Raw genomic sequence first — 22,167 nt, forward strand, 5'->3', positions numbered from 1 at the left:
CCAGTCACATTCTGTTAAAGGTCCCCAAAGCAAACACATCCCTGGGTTGCTCCTCTTTTCAGTTCGCTGCAGCTAGCGACTGGAACGAGCTGCAACAAACACTCAAACTGGACAGTTTTCCCTCCATCTTTTCATTCATGGACACTCTTACTAACAGTTGTGGCTGCTTTGTGTGATGTATTGCCGTCTCTACCTTCTTGATCTTTGCGCTGTTGTCTGTTTTCAATAATGTTTATACCATGTTTTTGTGTTGCTACCTTAGGTCTCTTTATGTAGTGATGTGTGTTTTGTCCTATATTTAATTGTATCATTTTTTAACCAGGCCCCCGTCCCTGCAGGAGACATTTTAGTAGGCCGACATTGTAAATAAGAAGTTGTTCTTAACTGACTTGCCTGGTTAAATAAATAAAATGCATTGTTGTCTATGGGATATACACCCAGTTAATCTGTATACAGAATTACTCTCCACAACAGCACCATAGTAGCTCATTTTGACTCATTTCAATTTATTCAGCAGTAATTTCCATGGAAACCATATATCCAGTTTCACTTGTTTACAGATGATGTCATGTAAATAGAAAGTTCTTTATCAAGGGTTAGAAAACAAGAACATGTCCTGGAGAAGAAGGGGATTGGCAGAGAGCTTAGTCAGGAGTGATGTCATGAATAAAGCCTCTCCTACTCTGTAAATGAAGATTCCACCAATCCTACAGCATTATAGAAGGTACCAATAGATCAGCTCCACACCTGGAGATAAGCAGCATGGCCGGTTGGCGATCTTCCCCTCTGAAGACTTAATATAGGTAGGTGAGTGAACTCTGGCCAATCAATCAATGAACAAACTACAAGGGAGAACATACAACCAGCAGAACTGTCAATGTGTTCACAACATATGGTTCTTCAGAGGAGCTAGGGTGGTCTGCAGTGGGCATGTGAGTGAGTCTAGGGGGCATTCTACATCTTACTTTGGCTTTTAAACACAATCTCCAATACTCTTTGTACACACACACAGGGGCGGGTCTGTAACAGTTCCCTTTATAAACATGAGTGACATTATGGCTTCTGGTCTAAACTGTAACTATGTGGTCGCAATAAATAAAGAGAGAGAGATGGGGAGGGGTGTTATACTCTGGGAGGGGAGTGAGTCCTGCCTCACCCCTTTAAGGGGGAGTGTCCTTGTGGTGGGCCAGCTAATCACAGAAGCATGATGAAAAGGTTTCCACCAATCAGATCAGCTTGCCGACGGCTGCAGCCAACCACAGCATGGCCTGGTGAGAGAGTTGTCCAATCAGAGCAGCATGGTGACAGGCTTCTCCAGGAACTTCCTGAACTCTGCGAGCCACTGAGCTCCGATCGCTCCGTCCACCACGCGATGGTCACAACTCAACGTCACCGACATCATGCTGGCCACATCAAACCTACACACCCGACAGAGCACAGTATGATCACCATTAGTTTTAAAAGCCCTGTCCGTAACCCGTCAATATCATGATGACGTCACATTATGAAATCACATTAAATCATGTCAACGACGTCACCATCGCTTCAACCTGTCAATCTAACCAGGCCCACTGCATGAGGACTGGCCAACCCTCATAGCCTGGTTCCTCTCTAGGTTTCTTCCTAGGTTCTGGCCTTTCTAGTTTTTCCTAGCCACCGTGCTTCTACACCTGCATTGCTTGCTGTTTGGGGTTTTAGGCTGGGTTTCTGTACAGCACTTTGAGATATCAGCTGATGTAAGAAGGGCTTTATGAATACATTTGATTTGATCTCTGGTGGTGCTGAAAATATCCACTCGTTAGTTTGAGAGCCCTTATATTTACCATTGTAGTATGATAGTAGTGTAGTCTAGCATAGTAAAGTACAGTGCTGTGAAAAACTATCTGCACCTTTGTGATTTTTTTTTTTTTGCACATTTGTTACACTTAAAATGTTTCAGATCAAACAATTTGTAATATTACACAAAGATAACTGCATTTTGTGTTTACTTGGGTTAAGTGATCATTTTATTTATTAAAGGAAAAAAAAGCTATCCGAACCTTCATGGCCCTATGTAACAAAGTAATTGCCCCCCGTTGTTAAATCATGTTGGTTAAGGGCTTAAGTATTTCACTGTAAAGTCTACACCTGTTGTATTAGGCGCATGTGACAAATACAATTTAATTAGATTTTTGATTTGATCTCAAGGATGATCAATGGAAACAGGATGCTCCTGAGCTCAATTTAGAGTCTCATAGCAAAGGGTCTGAATACTTATGTAAATAAGGTATTTCTGTATAATTTTAATACATTTGTAAAAAAAAAAAAAAAAATAATTTTTTTTTTTTTCGCTTTGTCATTATGGGGTATTGTGAGGTCGGCTGGCGGGTGGGTGGGTGTTAAGTGCGGTTTGGCAGGTCATGTTTCGGAAGACGCAATAATCAATTAACCTTTTAAAATGATAAACTTGGGGTATTGTGTGTATTCTAAAATGGATTAGTATTTATTTAAATTAAGGTTGTAACGTAACAAAATGTGGAAGAAGTCAAGGGGTCTGAATACTTTCCGAATGCACTGTATATGTAGAGGTAGTATAGTGTCGATGGATTAGGCCTGGGGTTGTACTATAGTCTAGTATAGTGTTGTTATAGTAGTAGTATTGTATAGTGGTAGTGTAGTTACCCTTTCTCATTGTCAGCGGGCAGCAGTCTCTTCTCTGAGCCCCCTACTGCCAGTATACAGGCCTGGGGAGGGTTAATGATGGCTGAGAAGTTCTTGACGCCAAACATTCCCAGGTTAGAGATGGTAAACGTGCCTCCCTGAAACACACAGTTTTTGAGGATTGAGCTCCTGGAACCTGTGGGACCAACTAATGTTGTGTGAGTGCATCAGATGTGTTTAACACGTACGTCTGTCTGTACGTCTGTCTGTACGTCTGTACGTCTGTACGTCTGTCTGTCTGTCTGTCATATATATATATATATATATATGTTTCGTTTGTGTGTATAATCTGTAGTTACCTGGAACTCATGCGGCTGTAGTTTCCCGTCGCGGGCCTTGGCAGCCAGGGCTGAGACATCAGAGCTGATTGCAGCCAGTCCCTTGGTGTGGGCGTTGAACACGATGGGCGTTATCAGACCGTTGGGTGTACTCACCGCCACACTCACATCCACCACATGGTTCCTACACACACACACACACAGGTAAAACCTGACCTATTGAAAAAATGTGTTTTTGCATGGTGTCAGTGTGTGTACTCACTGCCGGATAACAGAGTCGAGCCATGAGGAGTTGGCTTCAGGGACCTTAAGGCAGGCTAGAGCACTGGCTTTAATGATGAAGTCATTCACACTCAGCTTGATGTTCTGGGCCTTTACCTCCTAGAAGGAAGGGCAGGAGAGAGGGGGTGAGAGAGAGGCCAAAAGAGAGAGAGCGAGAGGGGGGAGAGGTTACAGACAGACAAGACTCACAGAGAGACAGCCAGAGAGACAGACTCACAGAGAGACAGCCAGAGAGACAGACTCACAAAGAGACAGCCAGAGAGACAGACTCACAGAGAGACAGCCAGAGAGACAGACTCACAGAGAGACAGCCAGCCAGACGACAGACAGAGAGACAGCCAGCCAGACGACAGACAGCCAGCCAGACGACAGACAGCCAGCCAGACGACAGACAGCCAGCCAGACGACAGACAGCCAGCCAGACAGACAGACAGACAGCCAGCCAGCCAGACAACCAGCCAGACGACAGACAGCCAGCCAGCCAGACGACAGACAGCCAGCCAGCCAGACGACAGACAGCCAGCCAGACGACAGACAGAGAGACAGCCAGCCAGCCAGACGACAGACAGAGAGACAGCCAGCCAGACAGACAGACAACCAGCCAGACGACAGACAGCCAGCCAGCCAGACGACAGACAGCCAGCCAGCCAGACGACAGACAGCCAGCCAGCCAGACGACAGACAGCCAGCCAGCCAGACGACAGACAGCCAGCCAGACGACAGACAGCCAGCCAGCCAGACGACAGACAGAGAGACAGGCAGCCAGACGACAGACAGAGACAGCCAGCCAGACGACAGACAGACTCACAGCGTTGAGCTCCATGCGTAGTTCCAGGACTTGGTCCATGTTGACGTCAACAGACAGGTAGTAGTGGGGAATGGTCTGTTTAGACTGCATCAACCTCTGGGCTATCACCTAGGTAACAACAATATCACCTGACATTAAAGTCACATGCCACACCCCGTCCACCTCCAGTCAGATATAACGCTGACTAATACATATTTATACCATGACATCGTTGAATACTTGTTTCTGATTGCTTGAAGGGCATTCTAGAGCGTGCATTATTTCCCTACAACACACAGTATATCAGCACTGTAGAATTCAATGGCTGTAGTTCATTCTTACATGTTCTATGTCTGAGCTGCTTTTGAAAGCTAGTCGAATTGAAAACATTATTGGCATTGTTAAATTCCATTTTCATAATGGCAAGCTAGGAATGATGGTTTGGTTAGCTAAACTAGCGAGTCTGTTTGGTTACCACGGCTCCTACTGTAGCTATCTATCCAACTTGAACCCATTTCTAGCGGATGTTGAACCCATTTCTAGCGGATGTTGAACCCATTTCTAGTGGTAAATGAACCCATTTCTAGTGGATGTTAAACCCATTTCTAGTGGTAAATGAACCCATTTCTAGTGGTAAATGAACCCATTTCTAGTGGTAAATGAACCCATTTCTAGTGGTAAATGTGTGAAATTATAACCATGGTATAAAAGGGATAACCAACTCGGGGCTCTATGCGTTCTCTGGAAAATAATGCCACTCCATGAAAGGTTAGTTCCTCCGCTAGTGCGTTGTGGAACACACCTTCCACGTCGTTGATTCACACCCAAAATGTGGATCAATAAACAGCCCAGCGAACATATTAAATGGTGAAATAAATATGAAAACAGTAGATCTTTTTTCATTGATTTCAATAACATATTGTTTGTATTTTCAATAAATGTATGTTTAAGTAACTTACATTTTATATTTAAAAAACATGGTATGATCGTGTGACCTTGATGCCTCCAGCTTAACAATGCTCAGCCAAAATATATTGTGATGAACTAAACAGAGGACGTTTATTTGTATGCTTTTAGCATGATTTGGACCTGTTAATGCCGCTAACAGGTGCCAATTTCACGGATCCCTCCTTGGCTTGCTAGCTCAGCTCACCCGTCGGATGTTGCTGATGGGGATGTCGGTGAAGGTGCCTGTTGACACGGCAACGGCTGGGGAGGGAGTAGAGGCAGGGCTAGGAGCAGCTGACACTGGAGCCTACACAAACACACAGAAACAACCACAAAATTACATCCCATTTTGAGTGAACATCGCATCAGATCTGTGTCTACAGACCATTAATCAATGAAAGTCTCATAACCCAATACTAAGCATTGGTCATAACCCAATACTAAGCATTGGTCATAACCCAATACTAAGCATTGGTCATAACCCAATACTAAGCATTGGTCATAACCCAATACTAAGCATTGGTCATAACCCAATACTAAGCATTGGTCATAACCCAATACTAAGCATTGGTCACAACCCAATACTAAGCATTGGTCATAACCCAATACTAAGCATTGGTCATAACCCAATACTAAGCATTGGAAAAAAAACAATACTAAGCAAAGCATTGGTAATAAGAATCCGACGGCGAGTGGATAACCCTACCATCATTCCTATTAACCAACGTGCAATCACTGGAGAATAAAAAAGATGAGCTCCGATCAAGACGATCCTTTTTATTTCACCTTTTTTAACCAGGTAGGCCAGATCACCTTTATTTAACCAGGTAGGCCAGATCACCTTAGTTTAACCAGGTAAGCCAGATCACCTTAGTTTAACCTTGTAGGCCAGTTGAGAACAAGTTCTCATATTCAACTGCGACCTGGCCAAGATAAAGCAAAGCAGTGGGACAAAAACAACAGAGATACACATGGAATAAACAAAAATACAGTCAATAACACAATATAAAAAATCTGTATACAGTGTGTGCAAATGAAGTAAGGAGGTATGGCAATAAATAGGCCAACAATTTAGCAACTTACACTGGAGTGACATGTGCAGGTGAGGATGTGCAAGTAGAAATACTGGTGTGCAAAATGGGACATTAAAAACGTTGTTTCACCGAAACGTGGCTAAATGACGACATGGATAACATACAGCTGGCAGGGTTTTAACTTCATTGGCAAGATAGAACAGCTGCCTCCGGTAAGACAAGGGGTGGTTTGTGTCGATTTGACAACAGTTGGTGCACGAAATCTAATATTATTGAAGTCTCAAGGTTTTGCTCGCCTGAGGTAGAGTATCTCATGATAAGCTTTAGACCAGACTATTTACCAAGATAGTTTTAATCTATATTATTCGTAGCCATCTATTTACCACCACAGACCGATGCTGGCCTAAAACCGCACTCAACCAACTCTATAAAGGCCATAAGCAAACAAGAAAATGCTCACCCAGAAGTGGCGTTCCTAGTGGCCGGGAACTTTAATCCGTTACCAGCATGTTACATATGCAACAAGAGGAGAAAAAACAACAACCTTAACTCCTTACACAGAGACACGTACAAAGCTCTCCCTCGCCCTCCAAATCTGACCATACTTCAATCCTCCTGATTCCTGCTTACAACAAGCAATAACTAAAGCAAGAAGTACCAGTGACTCATTCAATACGGAAGTGGTCAGATGACGCAGATACTATGCTTCAGGACTGCTTTGCTAGCACAGACTGGAATATGTTCTGGGATTCTTCCGATGGCATTGAGGAGTACACCACATCAGTCACTGGCTTCATCCACACAGTACCTCAACCAGAAGCCATGGATTACAGGCAACATCCGCACTGAGCTAAAGGGTAGAGCTGCCGATTTCAAGGAGCGCGACTCTAAGCCAGAAGCTTATAAGAAATCCCGCTACGCCCTCAGACGAACCATCAAACAGCCAAAGCTTCAATACAGGACTAAGATCGAATCCTACTACAGCGGCTCCGACGCTCGTCGGATTTGGGAGAGCTTGCAAACCATTATGGACTACAAAAGGGAAGCACAGTCGTGAGCTGCCCAGTGACACGAGCCTACTGGACAAGCTAAATAACTTCTGTGCGCGTTTCGAGGCAAGCAGCACTGAAGCTTGCATGAGAGCACCAGCTGTTCCGGACAACTGTGTGATCACGCTCTCCATAGCCGATGTGAGTAAGACCTTTAAAGAGGTCAACATTCACAAGGCTGTAGGGCCAGATGGATTACAAGGACGTGTACTCCGAGCATGCGCTGACCAACTGGCAAGTGTCTTCACTGACATTTTCAACTGGTCCCTGACAGTCTGGAATACCAACATGTTTCAAGCAGACCACCATAGTCCCTGTGCCCAAGAACACCAAGGTAACCTGCCTAAATGACTACAGACCCGTAGAACTCACGTCTGAGGTCATGAAGTGCTTTGAAAGGCTGGTCATGGCTCACATCAACACCATTATCTCAGAAACCTAGACCCACTCCAATTCGCATACTGCTCCAACAGATCCACAGATGATGCAATCTCTATTGCACTTCACACTACCCTTTCCCACCTGGACAAAAGCAACACCTACGTGAGAATGCTATTCATTGACTACAGCTCAGCGCTCATATCATAGTGCCCTCAAAGCTCATCAATAAGTTAAGGACCCTGGGACGAAACATCTCCCTCTGCAACTGGATCCTAGACTTCCTGACGGGCCACCCCCAGCACGACTCCAACACAGTCACTACGTTTGCCGACGACACAACAGTGGAAGGCCTGATCACCGACAACGATGAGACAGCCTATAGGGAGGAGGTCAGAGACCTTGTCATGTGGTGCCAGGACAACAACCTCTCCCTCAACGTGATCAAGACAAAGGACATGATTGTGGACTACAGGAAAAGGAGGACAGAGCACGCCCCCATTCTCATCGACAGGGCTGTTGTGGAGCAGGTTGAGGTCCTTGGTGTCCACATCACCAACAAACTAACATGGTCCAAGCACACCAAGACAGTCGTGAAGAGGGCATGACAATGCCTACTCTGTACTGGTACCCCCCTGTATATAGCCTCGTTACTGACATTTTATTGTTGCTATTTAATTATTTGTTATTTAAATGTTCTCTTTTTTTCCCCTTAACTGCATTATTGGTTAGGGGCTCGTAAGTAAGCATTTCACTAAGGTCTACTACACCTGTTGTATTCAGCGCATGTGACTAATACAATTTCATTTGATTCAATACTAAGCTAAGTATTGGTAATACTCAATACTAAGCATTAACTCCTTGATCCTACTTGAGACGCAGATGTCTCAACTAGGCACCTGGAAATGCAAATGCGCTACGCTAAATGCTAAATGTACTCGTTAAAACTCAAACGTTCATCAAAATACACATGCAGGGTATAGAATTAAAGCTACACTCGTTGTGAATCTAGCCAACAAGTCAGATTTTTAAAATGCTTTTCGGCGAAAGCATGAGAAGCTATTATCTGATAGCATGCAACACCCCAAAATGCCTGAATGCGACGTAAACAAAAGATTTAGCGTAGCCGGCGCTACACAAAACGCAGAAATAAAATATAAAACATTCATTACCTTTGACGAGCTTCTTTCTTGGCACTCCTATATGCCCCATAAACATCACTATTGGGTCTTTTTTTCGATTAAATCTGTCCATATATACCCAAAATAGCAATCTATGGAAGCTGTGTAATTCAGAAAAAAACATTGTTTTAAAACGCAGCGTCATTTTTTTAAATTAAAAAAGTCGACGATAAACTTTCACAAAACACTTCGAAATACTTTTGTAATCCAACTTTAGGTATTAGTAAACGTTTATAATCTATCAAAATGATCACGGGGCGATGTGTATTCAATAGCTCCTCGTCTTCAAATCAATGGCCGAAAATGTGCACTTCAAAACATCCTGGCGGAGACCGGAAGAAATGGAATCCAGTTAGTTGGATTTACCAACAAAAAACTCCCCGGATAATGACGACAATGGCGACATCGTGTGGAATCTGTAGGAATTGCATGCAGGTCCATAATTAATTTTGTGCCCTTTTAACAATCCATGAAAGTGACGCATGGATATTATTTTTAGCTTTCAGTGAGCAGTTTTTCTTGCGCTTTTCGATGAAACACACGATCTGTTATAGTCACAGCCGTGATTTAACCAGTTTTAGAAACTTCAGAGTGTTTTCTATCCACACATACTAATCATATGCATATACTATATTCCTGGCATGAGTAGCAGGACGCTGAAAAGTTGCGCGATTTTTAACAGAATGTTTGAAAAAGGAGGGGGTAGGCTTAAGAGGTTTTAAAACCCATCTAGGAAAAACACAGTAAAGTGTATGTGGTGACTTACAGCAGGGACAGCCTTGGGAGGGACAAAGGTCTCAATGTCTTTCCTGGTGACTCTACCATCAGGACCAGAGCCTGAAAAACAAACACACACACAGACAAGCGTCAGAGAGAAGGTGTGTGTGTGTGTGTGTGCTCTCACCGCTGTGTAAACTCACCGCTGACCTGGGCCAGGTCAATGCCCTTCTCAGCAGCGAGCGTTTTGGCGAGCGGGCTGACGAAAACACGCCCTTTCCTGGGGGTTGCTGGGGCAACGGGGGCTGGGCTAGGGAGGGGCGCTGCATGAGTTGGGGCTGCAACCTAGCACACACACAATGTTGTTGTATCTATGAGTTGACTTACAGGTATTCTCCAGTCTGTCAGATAACCAACTAGAAAATGTCTAATTAGCTAGTTATAATACAAGATCTCTAACAATGCTAGCTAACAAGTTATAGTACAAGCCATCAGAATGTTGTGTGTGTTACCGGGGCGGGGGGTGGGGTGGAGACATCAGCCCCTGCTGTCTCTACGTAGTCACTGAAGGCAGCGATGTCACTCTCCTTCTCCACGATGATGCAGAGAGGAGCGCCCAGAGGAACGTCACGCGTTCCCTCAGACACCATGATCTTCGCCAGGTAACCCTCCTCCTGCACCTCAAACCCTGTACACACACACGACTAACATCAATGTGTACAGTGTGGTAGTGCTGCGTAGGTCAGCTGTTTTGCTTATCCACACCTGCCCGCAATAGCTAATAACCCATCGACAACCGCCTGACTCTGTGATAGTGACAATCAAACCATTTCCAATGTTTTGGTAGGCTAGGCTATTACTTTGTCAACTTGTTTATAATCAGATACATGCAGCTTCTCGGTCATTACTGCCCTACAAGACTAAATAAATCCTTGTACACCAATGTCATAAAATCGATGATTGCTTCAATGTAGTTGACATCTAGTTGACATAAAGTTCTCTCATCTCTGCTTAGGGACCAGAGAGAAAATGCATGAACAAAAAAACAGAACATTTCCAAATGAAATCAGTTTGACATGTTTCTAGAAATTAAAAGCTGTTAAAATTAGAAAACTACATGTTTCTTTTTAAAATTTAAAATGTTATTTAACTAGGCAAGTGTTGTAATAACATATTAAAACATGTAATGACGCATTCTGTCCAGAGTCTCATCTTGGTCTTGTTTCTCCAATAACTAATCATTGACACAAGTCAGTTAAGAACAAATTCTATATTTTCAATGACGGCCTAGTGGGTTAACTGCCTGTTCAGGGGCAGAACGACAGATTTGTACCTTGTCAGCTCGGGGATTCAATCTTGCAACCTTTCAGTTACTAGTTCAACGCTCTAACCTCTAGGCTACGCTGCCGCCCCAATTACAGTAGCCTACAGTTCACTTCACGTGCCATTTTGAATTCCCTGTCTTGTGACTGTGGAAGTTGTATACTTCACCTAATCTTCCCAAACAGACTGCGGTTCTGGCAGTTTTTATGTTCACTCTTTATTCAACCAACCAAAAATCCACACATTATTTCAGGACCCTAAAACTCCCCACCCCATGGATATAACCAAATGGGACTGCGAGTTCTGAGTCAATCCAGGCATCACTATGGTGTGGTGTGTATACCCCGTGGGTGGTGTGTGGTGTGTATACCCCGTGGGTGGTGTGTATACCCCGTGGGTGTGTGTACTGACCGATGGTAGCCTTGTCGGTCTCTATCTCCGCCAGTAGATCTCCTTCACTGAGTTTCTCTCCAACCTTCTTCTCCCAGCGCTGCACTGTCCCCATGGTCATAGTAGGAGACAGGGCTGGCAGACACACCTAACACAGATGAGTAGACAGACAGGCAGACAGACAGGTTGGGAGGGTTTCTGGTTCTGAAAATATAATGCATCTTCACAGAGAATCTCCAGTGAAAGTGTTTAATCCAGCAACATGTATGGTGTGTGTGTCCTACCTTCATGTGAGTGGGTAGGGAGCTTCCGGGGGAGGGAGCAGGGGGCGGGGCTGCTACAGGGGGAGGGACAGCTGCAGAAGAGGCGGAGCTAGCAGAAAGCTTCTCCAATGTCAGGTCCTTAAAGGCCGGGATCAGATCAGCACTGATGACACACGCACAGGTCAGAAGACACACGCACAGGTCAGAAGACACACGCACAGGTCAGAAGACACACGCACAGGTCAGAAGACACACGCACAGGTCAGAAGACACACGCACAGGTCAGAAGACACACACACAGGTCAGAAGACACACACACAGGTCAGAAGACACACGCACAGGTCAGAAGACACACGCACAGGTCAGAAGACACACGCACAGGTCAGAAGACACACACAGAGGTCAGAAGACACACACACAGGTCAGAAGACACACACAGAGGTCAGAAGACACACACAGAGGTCAGAAGACACACACAGAGGTCAGAAGACACACACAGAGGTCAGAAGACACACACAGAGGTCAGAAGACACACACAGAGGTCAGAAGACACACACAGAGGTCAGAAGACACACACAGAGGTCAGAAGACACAAACAGAGGGCCTCCCTCTGCAGCAGCGGTCTTTTTCACTGCATCGCAGTGCTTCAGGAGTCACTACAGACCCGGGTTCGATTCCAGCCGGCAGTGACCGGGAGACCCATGAAGCGACGCACAATTGGGGAGGGGGGGGGTTTGGCCGGCCGGGATTTTCTTGTCCCATCGCGCTCTAGCGTCTCCTTATCGCGGTCCTTATCGGCGCCTGCAAGCTGACTTTGATCGCCAGCTGGACAGTGTTTCCTACGACAGATTGGTGCGGCTAGCTTCCGGGTTAAGCAAGCAGTGTGATAAGAAGCTGTGCTGCTTGGCAGGGTTGTGTTTCTGAGGACGCATGGCTCCCGACCTCCGCCTCTCCCGAGTCCGTACAGGAGTTGCAGCGATGGGACAAGACTACCAATTCAATATCACAAAATTAGGGAGAAAAAGGGGTAAAAGTACAAATCAAACAAGCACAGACGTACCTGTCAACGGTGATGCAGATGACTGCTCCCACAGTAACGTCTCTAGTTCCTTCAGGTACCAGGATCTTGGCCATGTAACAGTCTTCCAACAGCTCAAACCCCACCGTGGCCTTGTCAGTCTCCACCTAACACACACACACACACAGTTAGCCAGGTCTGTGTTCATCACGTATGAAACTGAGGAACACAAGTTAAAAACATCAGAGTTCAAAGAAGGGAAGAGAGAGACGTGGAAGAAAGAGAGAAGATGAAGAGAGGAGAAGAACGAAGAGGAAGAGAGAAAATATAAAACAATGAAATATAAAGCATGAATAAAGTAACATTGCAATTTATTTAACATTATTATGATTGTGACATTCAAACCTCTCAGAGAAATTCCCAAAATTATTTAAAACTCTCAAACCAGGTTTGATGTTTATCTTTTCACAAGGCCACTCCCACAATAACCGGCAGCCAAGGCCACTCCTGTGCATCTTTTGAAGGAGGGGGTAGATAAGGATTGACACAGCGTCCTCCCTCCATTCATTCGACAAATTCAAACAATCTTTTTCTTGCTTTAAGTCAAAAACTTCCAGGTCACCAAGTGAATAAGGAACTTTCTTCTGATTCAATCAGCTATTATAAAGCTGCCTTAGTATCTAAACAGGAAATGGAAGGGTTAGGTAGTTAGAAGTGTTTAAACACCTTTATTTTAGCGGGAAAATGCATTGAAAGTATAGTGTGAGTAACTTCAATAACTGGAACGGTAATCAGCGTTTACCCACTTATTTTGTTGCCACTACATCGCTGATTCTCACCTCAGTAATTAGGTCAGGGTTAGTATCTGAACTGATCAGGTCTCTCTGTGTGTGTGTACTAGTCACCTCTGCTATCAGGTCTCCCTCGTTGATCTTGTCTCCCTCCTTTTTCTCCCAGCGAGCGATGGTTCCAGTCTGCATGGTGGGGGACAGAGCAGGAAGCTCCACCTGCCACACACACACACACACGATCAATGTGTGCAAAGCTATCAAAGGCAAAAGGGTGGCTACTACATGACTCCATATGTGTTATGTAATTAGTATTATTTTTTATTTTAGGGGTAGATCAGCTTTAAAATTGCAGATAGATTGTAGCTTCCATCAACGTAATTGTCTACATCACTTATTTATACACATATATACACAGTTGAAGTCGGAAGTTTACATACACCGTAGCCAAATTCATTTAAGCTCAGTTTTTCACAATTCCCTAACATTTAATCCTAGTAAAAGTCCTCCTGACAGAGCTGGTGTATGCCTCCTTGCTCGCACATGTTTTTTCACTTCTGCTCTATAGGGTTGAGGTCAGGGCTTTGTGATGGCCACTCCAATTCCTTCACTTTGTTGTACTTAAGCCATTTTGCCACAACTTTGGGAGTATGCTGCTTGGGGTCATTCAATGGTTCCACATAATTTTCCTCCCTCATGATGTCATCTATTTTGTGAAGTGCACCAGTCCATCCTGCAGCAAAGTACCCCCACAACATGATGCTGCCACCCCCGTGCTTCACAGTTGGGATGGTGTTCTTCGGCTTGCAAGCCTCCCCCTTTGTTCCTCCAAACATAACATGGCCAAACAGTTCTATTTTTGTTTCATCAGACCAGAGGACATTTCTCCAAAAAAGTACAATCTTTGTCTTTATGTGCAGTTGCAAACCGTAGTCTGGCTTTTTTAATAGCGGTTTTGGAGCAGTGGCTTCTTCCTTGCTGGGCGGCCTTTCAGGTTGTCGATATAGGACTCGTTTTACTGTGGACATAGATACATTGTACCTGTTTCCTCCAGCATCTTCACAAGGTTCTTTGCTGTTGTTCTTGGATTGATTTGCACTTTTCGCAAGTACGTTCATCTCTAGGAGACAGAATGAGTCTCCTTCCTGAGCGATATGAAGGCTGCGTGGTCCCATGGTGTTTATACTTCCATACTATTGTTTGTACAGATGAATGTGGTACCTTTAGGCATTTGGAAATTGCTCCCAAGGATGAACCAGACTTGGGGAGGTCTACAATTCTCATTCTGAGGTCTTGGCTGATTTCTTTTGATTTTCCTATGATGTCAAGCAAAGAGGCACTGAGTTTGAAGGTAGGCCTTGAAATACATCCACAGTTACACCTCCAATTGACTCAAATGATGCCAATTAGCCTATCAGAAGCTTCAAAAGCTGTTTAAAGGCACAGTCAACTTAGGGTGTATGTAATCTTCCCGACCAACGAGAATTGTGATACAGTGAATAAGTGAAATAATCTGTCTAAACAATTGTTGGAAAAATGACTTGTGTCATGCACAAAGTAGATGTCCTAACCGACTTGCCAAAACTATAGTTGATTAACAGGACATTTGTGGAGGGGTTGAAAAAAAAAAGTTTGAATGACTCCAACCTAAGTGTATGTAAAACTTCCAACTTCAACTGTACACACACGTTGAAAAGTTTTGGGTCACTTAAAAATGTCCCTGTTTTTTAAAGAAAAGCACATTTTTTGTCCATTATTATAACATAACATTTATCAGAAATACAGTGTAGACATCGTTAACCTTTTGCGTGTAGGGGGCAGTATTTTCGTTTTTGGCTAAAAAAACGTACCCATTTGAAACGGCCTATTTCTAAGCCCCAGAAACTAGAATATGCATATAATTGTCAGATTAGGATATAAAACACTCTAAAGTTTCCAAAACTGTAAAAATATTGTCTGTGAGTATAATAGAACTGAAATTGCAGGTGAAAGCCTGAGAAAAATCCAATCAGGAAGTGCCTCTTATTTTGAAACCTCTGTTCCTATGCAAGCCTATCCTCCATTTAAAGGGATATCAACCAGATTCCTTTTTTCTATAGTTTCAGGCTTTTATTTTGAAAAATGAGCGTGAAGGATCACATTGCGTAAGTGGATAGGTTGGGACTCTGAGTGAGTTTTTGCGCAACTGAGTAAAGCCGCCATTGTTCCTCCTGCTGTTATTGAAAAAGCTACACACTCGGTTGATATATTATCGAATATATATTTTAAAAACAACCTGTGGATTGATTATAAAAAACATTTGACATGTTTCTGTGGACATTATGGATATTATTTGGAATATACATCTGCGTTGTCAAAGGTAAACGATTAATTTGATTGCTTTTCTGATTCGTGACCAAGCTTCCTGATGCTAAGTGTACATAATGCTATGCTAGGCTATCGATAAACTTACACAAACGCTTGGATTGCTTTCGCTGTTAAGCATCATTTCAAAATCTGAGACGACAGGTAGATTAACAAAAGGCTAAGTTGTGTTTTGCAATATTGCACTTGTGATTTCATGAATATGAATATTTTTTAGTAATATTATTTGACTGTTGCGCTATGCTATTCAGCGGTTGCTGAAAATGATCCCGCAACCGGATGGATAGCGCCAAGAAGTTAATGTTGTAAATAACTATTGTAGCTGGAAACATCATATTTTTTATGCAATATCTACATAGACGTACAGGGGCACATTATCAGCAACCATCACTCCTGTGTTCCAATGAGACGTTGTGTTAGCTAATCTGTAAATAGCCCACCCAACTACCTCATGCTCATATTGTTATTTATTTATTTGCTCCTTTGCACCCCAGTATCTCTACTTGCACATTTCAAGTGTTTAAAATTGTAATTATTATTATTATTATTATTATTATTATTTCACCACTATGGCCTATTTATTGCCTTACCTCCATTATCTTACTACATTTGCACACACTGTATATAGATTTTTTTTATTGTGTTATTGACTGTACGTTTGTTTATTCCATGTGTAACTCTGTTGTTTGTGTCACACTGCTTTGCTTTATCTTGGCCAGGTTGCAGTTGTAAATGACAACTTGTTCTCATTTGGCCTACGTGGTTAAATAAAGGTGAAATAAGAAAATAAAAAAAGGCTAATTGATCCTTAGAAAACCCTTTTGCAATTATGTAAGCACAGCTGAAAACTGTCGTCCTGATTAAAGAAGCAATAAAAAAAACTGGCCTTCTTTAGACTAGTTGAGTATCTGGAGCATCAGCATTTGTGGGTTCGATTACAGGTTCAAAATGGCCAGAAGCAAAGACCTTTCTTCTGAAACTTGTCAGTCTATGCTTGTTCTGAGAAATGATGGCTATTCCATCCGTGAAATTGCCAAGAAACTAAAGATCTCGTACACCACTGTGTACTACTCCCTTCACAGAACAGTGCAAACTGGCCCTAACCAAAATACAAAGAGGAGTGGGAGGCCCGGTGCACAACTGAGCAAGAGGACAAGTACATTAGTGTGTCTAGTTTGAGAAACAAACGCATCACAAGTCTTCAACTGGCAGCTTCATTAAATAATACCCACAAAACACCCGTCTCAATGTCAACAGTGAAGAGGCGACTCCGGGATGCTGGCCTTTAAATCTTCTCAAGGACATCATGGCACTGAAAACAATGGATACAGTCTACAAGAGAGCCAAGGAAATGGTTAAGTATGTGAAGGGTCATCAAGTTTTTGCAGCAATCTACATCACCAAGCAAAATGAGAAGAATAAGAGCATCACATTGAAGCTGCCCAAAAACACCTGTAGGGGTGGTGTTGTCATCATGTTTGACATGGAATCTTGGAGTATCTCCAAGAAAGGGCCATAACACAGTCTGCCGATATGGACAGCCCCATCAAGAGGATCCTTCTGGATGATGTATTTTGGGAGAGAGTGGTAAGCAGCCTGAAACCAATAGCACAAGCCATTGCACGGATTGAGGGAGACAATGCCATCCTGTCTGATGTTCAGACCCTGCTTGCAGATGTAAGAGAACAAATCCGTACTGCCCTGCCCACTTCACTGTTGCTCCAAGTAGAGGAAAATGCAGTTCTGAAATACATCAAAAAGCATGAAGACTTCTGCATGAAGCACATACATGTTGGACCCCGAGTATGCTGGCAAGAGCATCCTGTCTGGTGAAGAGATCAACAAGGCCTATGGTGTCATCACTACAGTGTCTCGCCACCTTGGCCTGGATGAGGGCACGGTTCTTGGCAGTCTGGCAAAGTACACTTCCAAGCAAGGGCTTTGGGATGGAGATGCAATATGGCACTCGTGCCAACATGTCTCATCAGCCACCTGGTGGAAGGGACTTTGTGGATCTGAGGCTCATTCCCATCGCCTCCATCACCCTTCTAATCCCACCAACATCAGCCAACTCCGAGCACAACTGGTCCTTGTTTGGGAACACACACCCCAAAGCAAGCAACAGGCTGAACAGGCTGACAAGGGTTGAAAAATTGGTGGCCATCCGGGCAAATTAGGCTTTTTGAGCCTGACAACAAACCATCCTCAACAAGGTTGGAAAGTGACAGTGAAGATGAGGCCTCAGAGTCTGATGTTGAGGTGGACATTTGAGGAGGTCCAGGGAGACGATTAGCTCCTTTATCTTAAATCACACTGAGGGAGAGGTTATTGTCCTGGCACCACACTGCCAGGTCTCAGCCTATAGGGAGGAGGTCAGTCTCATCGTTGTCGGTGATCAGGCCTACCACTGTTGTAGTCGTGCTTGGCCACGCAGTCGTGGGTGAACAGGGAGTATAGGAGGGGATTGAGCACACACCCCTGGGGAGCCCCAGTGTTGAGGATCAGCGTGGCAGATGTGTTGATGACTACCCTTATCACCTGCGGGAGGCACGTGAGGAAGTCCAGGATCCAGTTGCAGAGGGAGGTGTTTAGTCCCAGGGTCCTTAGCGTAGTGATGAGCTTTGAGGGCACTATGGTGTTGAACACTGAGCTGTCGTCAATGAACAGCATTCTCACATAGGTGTTCCTTTAGTACAGGTGGTAAACGGCAGTGTGGAGTGCGATTGAGACTGCGTCATCTTTGGATCTGTTGGGGCGGTATTAGAACTGGAGTGGATCTAGGGTTTACGGCATTATGGTGTTGATGTGAGCCATGACCAGCCTTTCAAAGCACTTCATGGCTACTGACGTGAGTCATGGAGCGCATGTCCATGACTTGTAGACAATGACACTGAAACAAATGATTGGCTGAAGAAAGACTATTGTATCTCTTCAAGGTAAAGTCAAGAATCCTGAAATCAAAAAGAATGTTGGATTGAGTAGCGCATTCCATTTGCCAACAATACTTTGACATACGGCACCAAAGCCGAGTGTTTGTTGCGCACGCCAGTTACTAAAACAATGTAACTTGATAAATGTTCCTACCCTGTACAAAGCTGCCCAATTAAATGTACATGCTCTAGCAATGTGAAATATATTATTATAATAACAATCAAACTGGAAGACAGCAGAACGGGCAAGTAACAGGTTGACTACAGTAGAGTTATACCTGGAGGAGAGCAGTCTGGGTAGGTAACAGGTTGACTACAGTAGAGTTATACCTGGAGGAGAGCAGTCTGGGTAGGTAACAGGTTGACTGGAGGAGAGTTATACCTGGAGGACAGCAGTCTGGGTAGGTAACAGGTTGACCACAGTAGAGTTATACCTGGAGGACAGCAGTCTGGGTAGGTAACAGGTTGACTACAGTAGAGTTATACCTGGAGGAGAGCAGTCTGGGTAGGTAACAGGTTGACTACAGTAGAGTTATACCTGGAGGAGAGCAGTCTGGGTAGGTAACAGGTTGGTTACAGTAGAGCTATACCTGGAGGAGAGCAGTCTGGGTAGGTAACAGGTTGGTTACAGTAGAGTTATACCTGGAGGAGAGCAGTCTGGGTAGGTAACAGGTTGGTTACAGTAGAGTTATACCTGGAGGAGAGCAGTCTGGGTAGGTAACATGTTGGTTACAGTAGAGTTATACCTGGAGGAGAGCAGTCTGGGTAGGTAACAGGTTGACTACAGTAGAGTTATACCTGGAGGAGAGCAGTCTGGGTAGGTAACAGGTTGACCACAGTAGAGTTTTACCTGGAGGAGAGCAGTCTGGGTAGGTAACAGGTTGACCACAGTAGAGTTTTATCTGGAGGAGAGCAGTCTGGGTAGGTAACAGGTTGACTACAGTAGAGTTATACCTGGAGGACAGCAGTCTGGGTAGGTAACAGGTTGACTACAGTAGAGTGATACCTGGGTTTTGTCATAGGCAAAGAGTTGTTGCAGGAATAGTTTATTCTGAGAATATGTTGTTTGGGGCCGTAATAATTTAGGCAGGTTACATTCGCTTTATTGGGCACAGAGACTATGGTGGTCTGTTTGAAAGATGTAGGTTTTACAGACTTTGTCAGGGAGAGGTTGAAAATGTCAATAAACACACTTGCCAGTTGGTCCGTGCATGTTTTGAGTACATGTCCTGGTAATCTGTCTGGCCCCGCAGATTTGTGAATGTTGATCTGTTGAAAAAGGTCTTCACGCTCACCGTAGCCGATGTGAGCGTGAACACAAGGTAATCCGGAACAGCTGGTGCTCTCATACATGCTTCCCTTTGTAGTCCGTAACAGTTTGTGCTACAGGATGTAACTTTCTGTTTGAAAAAGCTAGCCTTTGCTTTGACTTTGCACTGACTGTGTATATCGGTTCCTAACCTCCCTGAAAAGTTGCATATCGTGGGGGCTGTTCGATGCTAATGCAGTACACCAAAGGATGTTTTTGTGCTGGTCAAGGCAGTCAGCTCTGGAGTGAACCAAGGGCTATCTATATATGTTCTTAGCTCTACATTTTTTGAATGGGGCATGCTTATTTAAGATGGTGAGGAAAGCACTTTTAAAGAGCAACCAGGCATCTTCTACTGACGGAATGAGGTCAATATCCTTCCAGGATACCTGGGCCAGGTTGATTAGAAAGGCCTGCTCGCAGAAGTGTTTTAGGGAGCATTTGACAGTGATGAGGGGTGGTCGTTTGACCGCAGACCCATTATGGACGCAGGCAATGAGGCATTGGTCGCTGAGATCCTGGTTGAAGAGAGCAGAGGTGTATTTGGAGGGCAAGTTGGTCAGGATAATATGTCCTGATATACACAGGAATGCTGCTTGACCTTAGTGCAGCTGTAAGCAAGCAGGTCGGATCTGCTGGCTACTACTGTTGCTACTATGGACACCGCTAGTTAGTATGTTGGTTAGTTCCCGCAAGGGACTGGTTAGCTGCCGCTATTACCTAGGACACTAGTTGGTTAGTTCCTGCTACTACCACGGACACAGCTAGCTAGTTGGTTAGTTTACGACTCTGGGTGGCTAACTGATTAAGATGGTCCCGTGTCACTGTCAATGGCTGCTACTCCCCTGATATCTGTTGTTGGCTAAAATAAGGAAAATACCATTAACTAGTTAGCTAGCAAAGCTAACGATACTGTCTGAAACGGACGTCTTAAGAGCCCACACAAGTACAGCAGTTAGCTAGCTAAGTCAACATACCTTCTGGTGCGGTGGTAGGCTGTAGAAGCGCTGTGTCTGGGCGGGCTGTAGCAGGGCTCTGCTGGCGAAGACCACCGTGTTGAAACGACCTCCACTGCAAACAGCCCTGGACCGGACAGAGCCGTGGTAGCGCCTCAGATGACAGGGTCCCCGAACGGGACGAGAGCTCAGGGCAAGCTCAGGATGGGCACCGCGGGACCGAGGCAACCCTGCAGACGGCCTCAGCCGCAGGACCAGACGGAGCATTTCGCCTTTATAAGTTTAGTCGCTGAAACAGCTTTTAGATTCAGTTTGAGCTACTCAGGTAACAGAATGTCTGATACCAATGGTAGCAATAAAGTGTCTTTCTGTCCCCCCGAACCGGCCCAGGTAGCTAGCAAACAGCTCACTTTCCAATGACCTCCTTAACCACAACGCTTTACGGCTGTCCTTCCGGGCATGTTACAGTGGCATTGGGCAGAAGATTCTAAAAAGAAAACCGTAATTGAGCTGGCAACGTTGAGGACGCCACTGTCGTAAAATAAAGTCGCAACACAGCTCTTCTGCTGCTATGGTACATTGGTGATCACACAACTTCATGCTCAGTCTGCCACCTACTGTGCGGGATGAAAACAGGATTCCTAAATATGGAATAAAATACCAAAACCACTACCAAACTACCAAAAGATAAACTAAATCAGACAACTTTAGTAAAAAAAAGAAAAAGATCTGATCCCAACAAAGGCTCAAGGGAAACCTGGGAGGGTGGGTCTTTCGGCGCCAGTACCGCTTGCAGGTCTTTAGATGTAAAATCATTAAGTCCCAAAAACGTTTCTGCCGCAGCCACAATAATGTCCAGTTTCTTAGATTTCTTTGAGACTTGTGCCGTAAAGTTTATAACTGTGTGCAGCTGAACACTGTCTGCTGGAAACACTCGGTTTGTTGTTTTTTATTAAAAAAAACAAAAAAAACAACCCATCGTTAGTGATGAATACTGAACTTGTTTTTGCATGGATTTCACGACACGGTTAGCTTTTAACAGCTAGGACCACTGTTTATTGTTTCCGCTTAACATATTGCCCGCTGGGAACCAGACAACTTCTGGCCCAAACTAAGAGGTAAGGGACCCTTTTTCTAAATCCCTTTGAGAGATGTCTGTGTCTAGTGGGTGGTGGGGGTTTCCCTGTCGTAAGAGATCTACAAATTGAAGGTAAATTGGCTTTCCCTTCTCAAAATACCGGGCAGTATGAGTTAAGAATAATGATACTATAACCGGTTACTGGAATAGACCCAATCTGGACTTGGTTTGAATATGAATTAACGTTGACGAACGTGGATGAATTCATTTTGGTTTATTGTAGTCTAGGGGTATTTTCAGTTGGACCGGTTCCCTTTTTAGGGCAATGCGAACACACACCCTTGGCTGTACAATTACTCCATTATTTAATCTGTAGTTATTATTCTGTTAATAA

General features: G+C 44.2%; 1 protein-coding gene across 1 annotated transcript; it reads right to left on the reverse strand.

Annotated features, from left to right (window-relative positions):
* Window positions 1–477: 477 nt before the first annotated feature.
* On the reverse strand, window positions 478–21,183 carry LOC110533249 (dihydrolipoyllysine-residue acetyltransferase component of pyruvate dehydrogenase complex, mitochondrial). Its single transcript, XM_036989511.1, has 14 exons — window positions 20,717–21,183; window positions 13,254–13,355; window positions 12,391–12,515; window positions 11,352–11,493; window positions 11,089–11,215; window positions 9,867–10,042; window positions 9,558–9,699; window positions 9,404–9,474; window positions 5,201–5,302; window positions 4,069–4,176; window positions 3,241–3,359; window positions 3,000–3,162; window positions 2,662–2,798; window positions 478–1,418 (listed from the first exon to the last, which is right to left on the reverse strand). The coding sequence occupies exons 1-14, from the start codon at window positions 20,960–20,962 to the stop codon at window positions 1,289–1,291; spliced, it is 1,890 nt and encodes a 629-aa protein (XP_036845406.1). The 5' UTR covers window positions 20,963–21,183; the 3' UTR covers window positions 478–1,288.
* Between the last annotated feature and the right edge of the window lie 984 nt (window positions 21,184–22,167).

The sequence above is a fragment of the Oncorhynchus mykiss genome, chromosome 10 (genome assembly GCF_013265735.2).
Source record: "Oncorhynchus mykiss isolate Arlee chromosome 10, USDA_OmykA_1.1, whole genome shotgun sequence".
NCBI classification, from domain to species: Eukaryota; Metazoa; Chordata; class Actinopteri; order Salmoniformes; family Salmonidae; genus Oncorhynchus; species Oncorhynchus mykiss.

Excerpts from the sequence above, each read along its gene's own strand:
- LOC110533249 (XM_036989511.1), bottom strand. The coding sequence starts at position 20,962 with ATGCTCCGTCTGGTCCTGCGGCTGAGGCCGTCTGCAGGGTTGCCTCGG. Across the intron at positions 10,043-11,088 it reads GACCGACAAGGCTACCATCG|GGTTTGAGGTGCAGGAGGAG; the intron begins GTCAGTACACAC and ends GTGTGTGTACAG. Across the intron at positions 5,303-9,403 it reads CTCCCAAGGCTGTCCCTGCT|GCTCCAGTGTCAGCTGCTCC; the intron begins GTAAGTCACCAC and ends GTGTTTGTGTAG.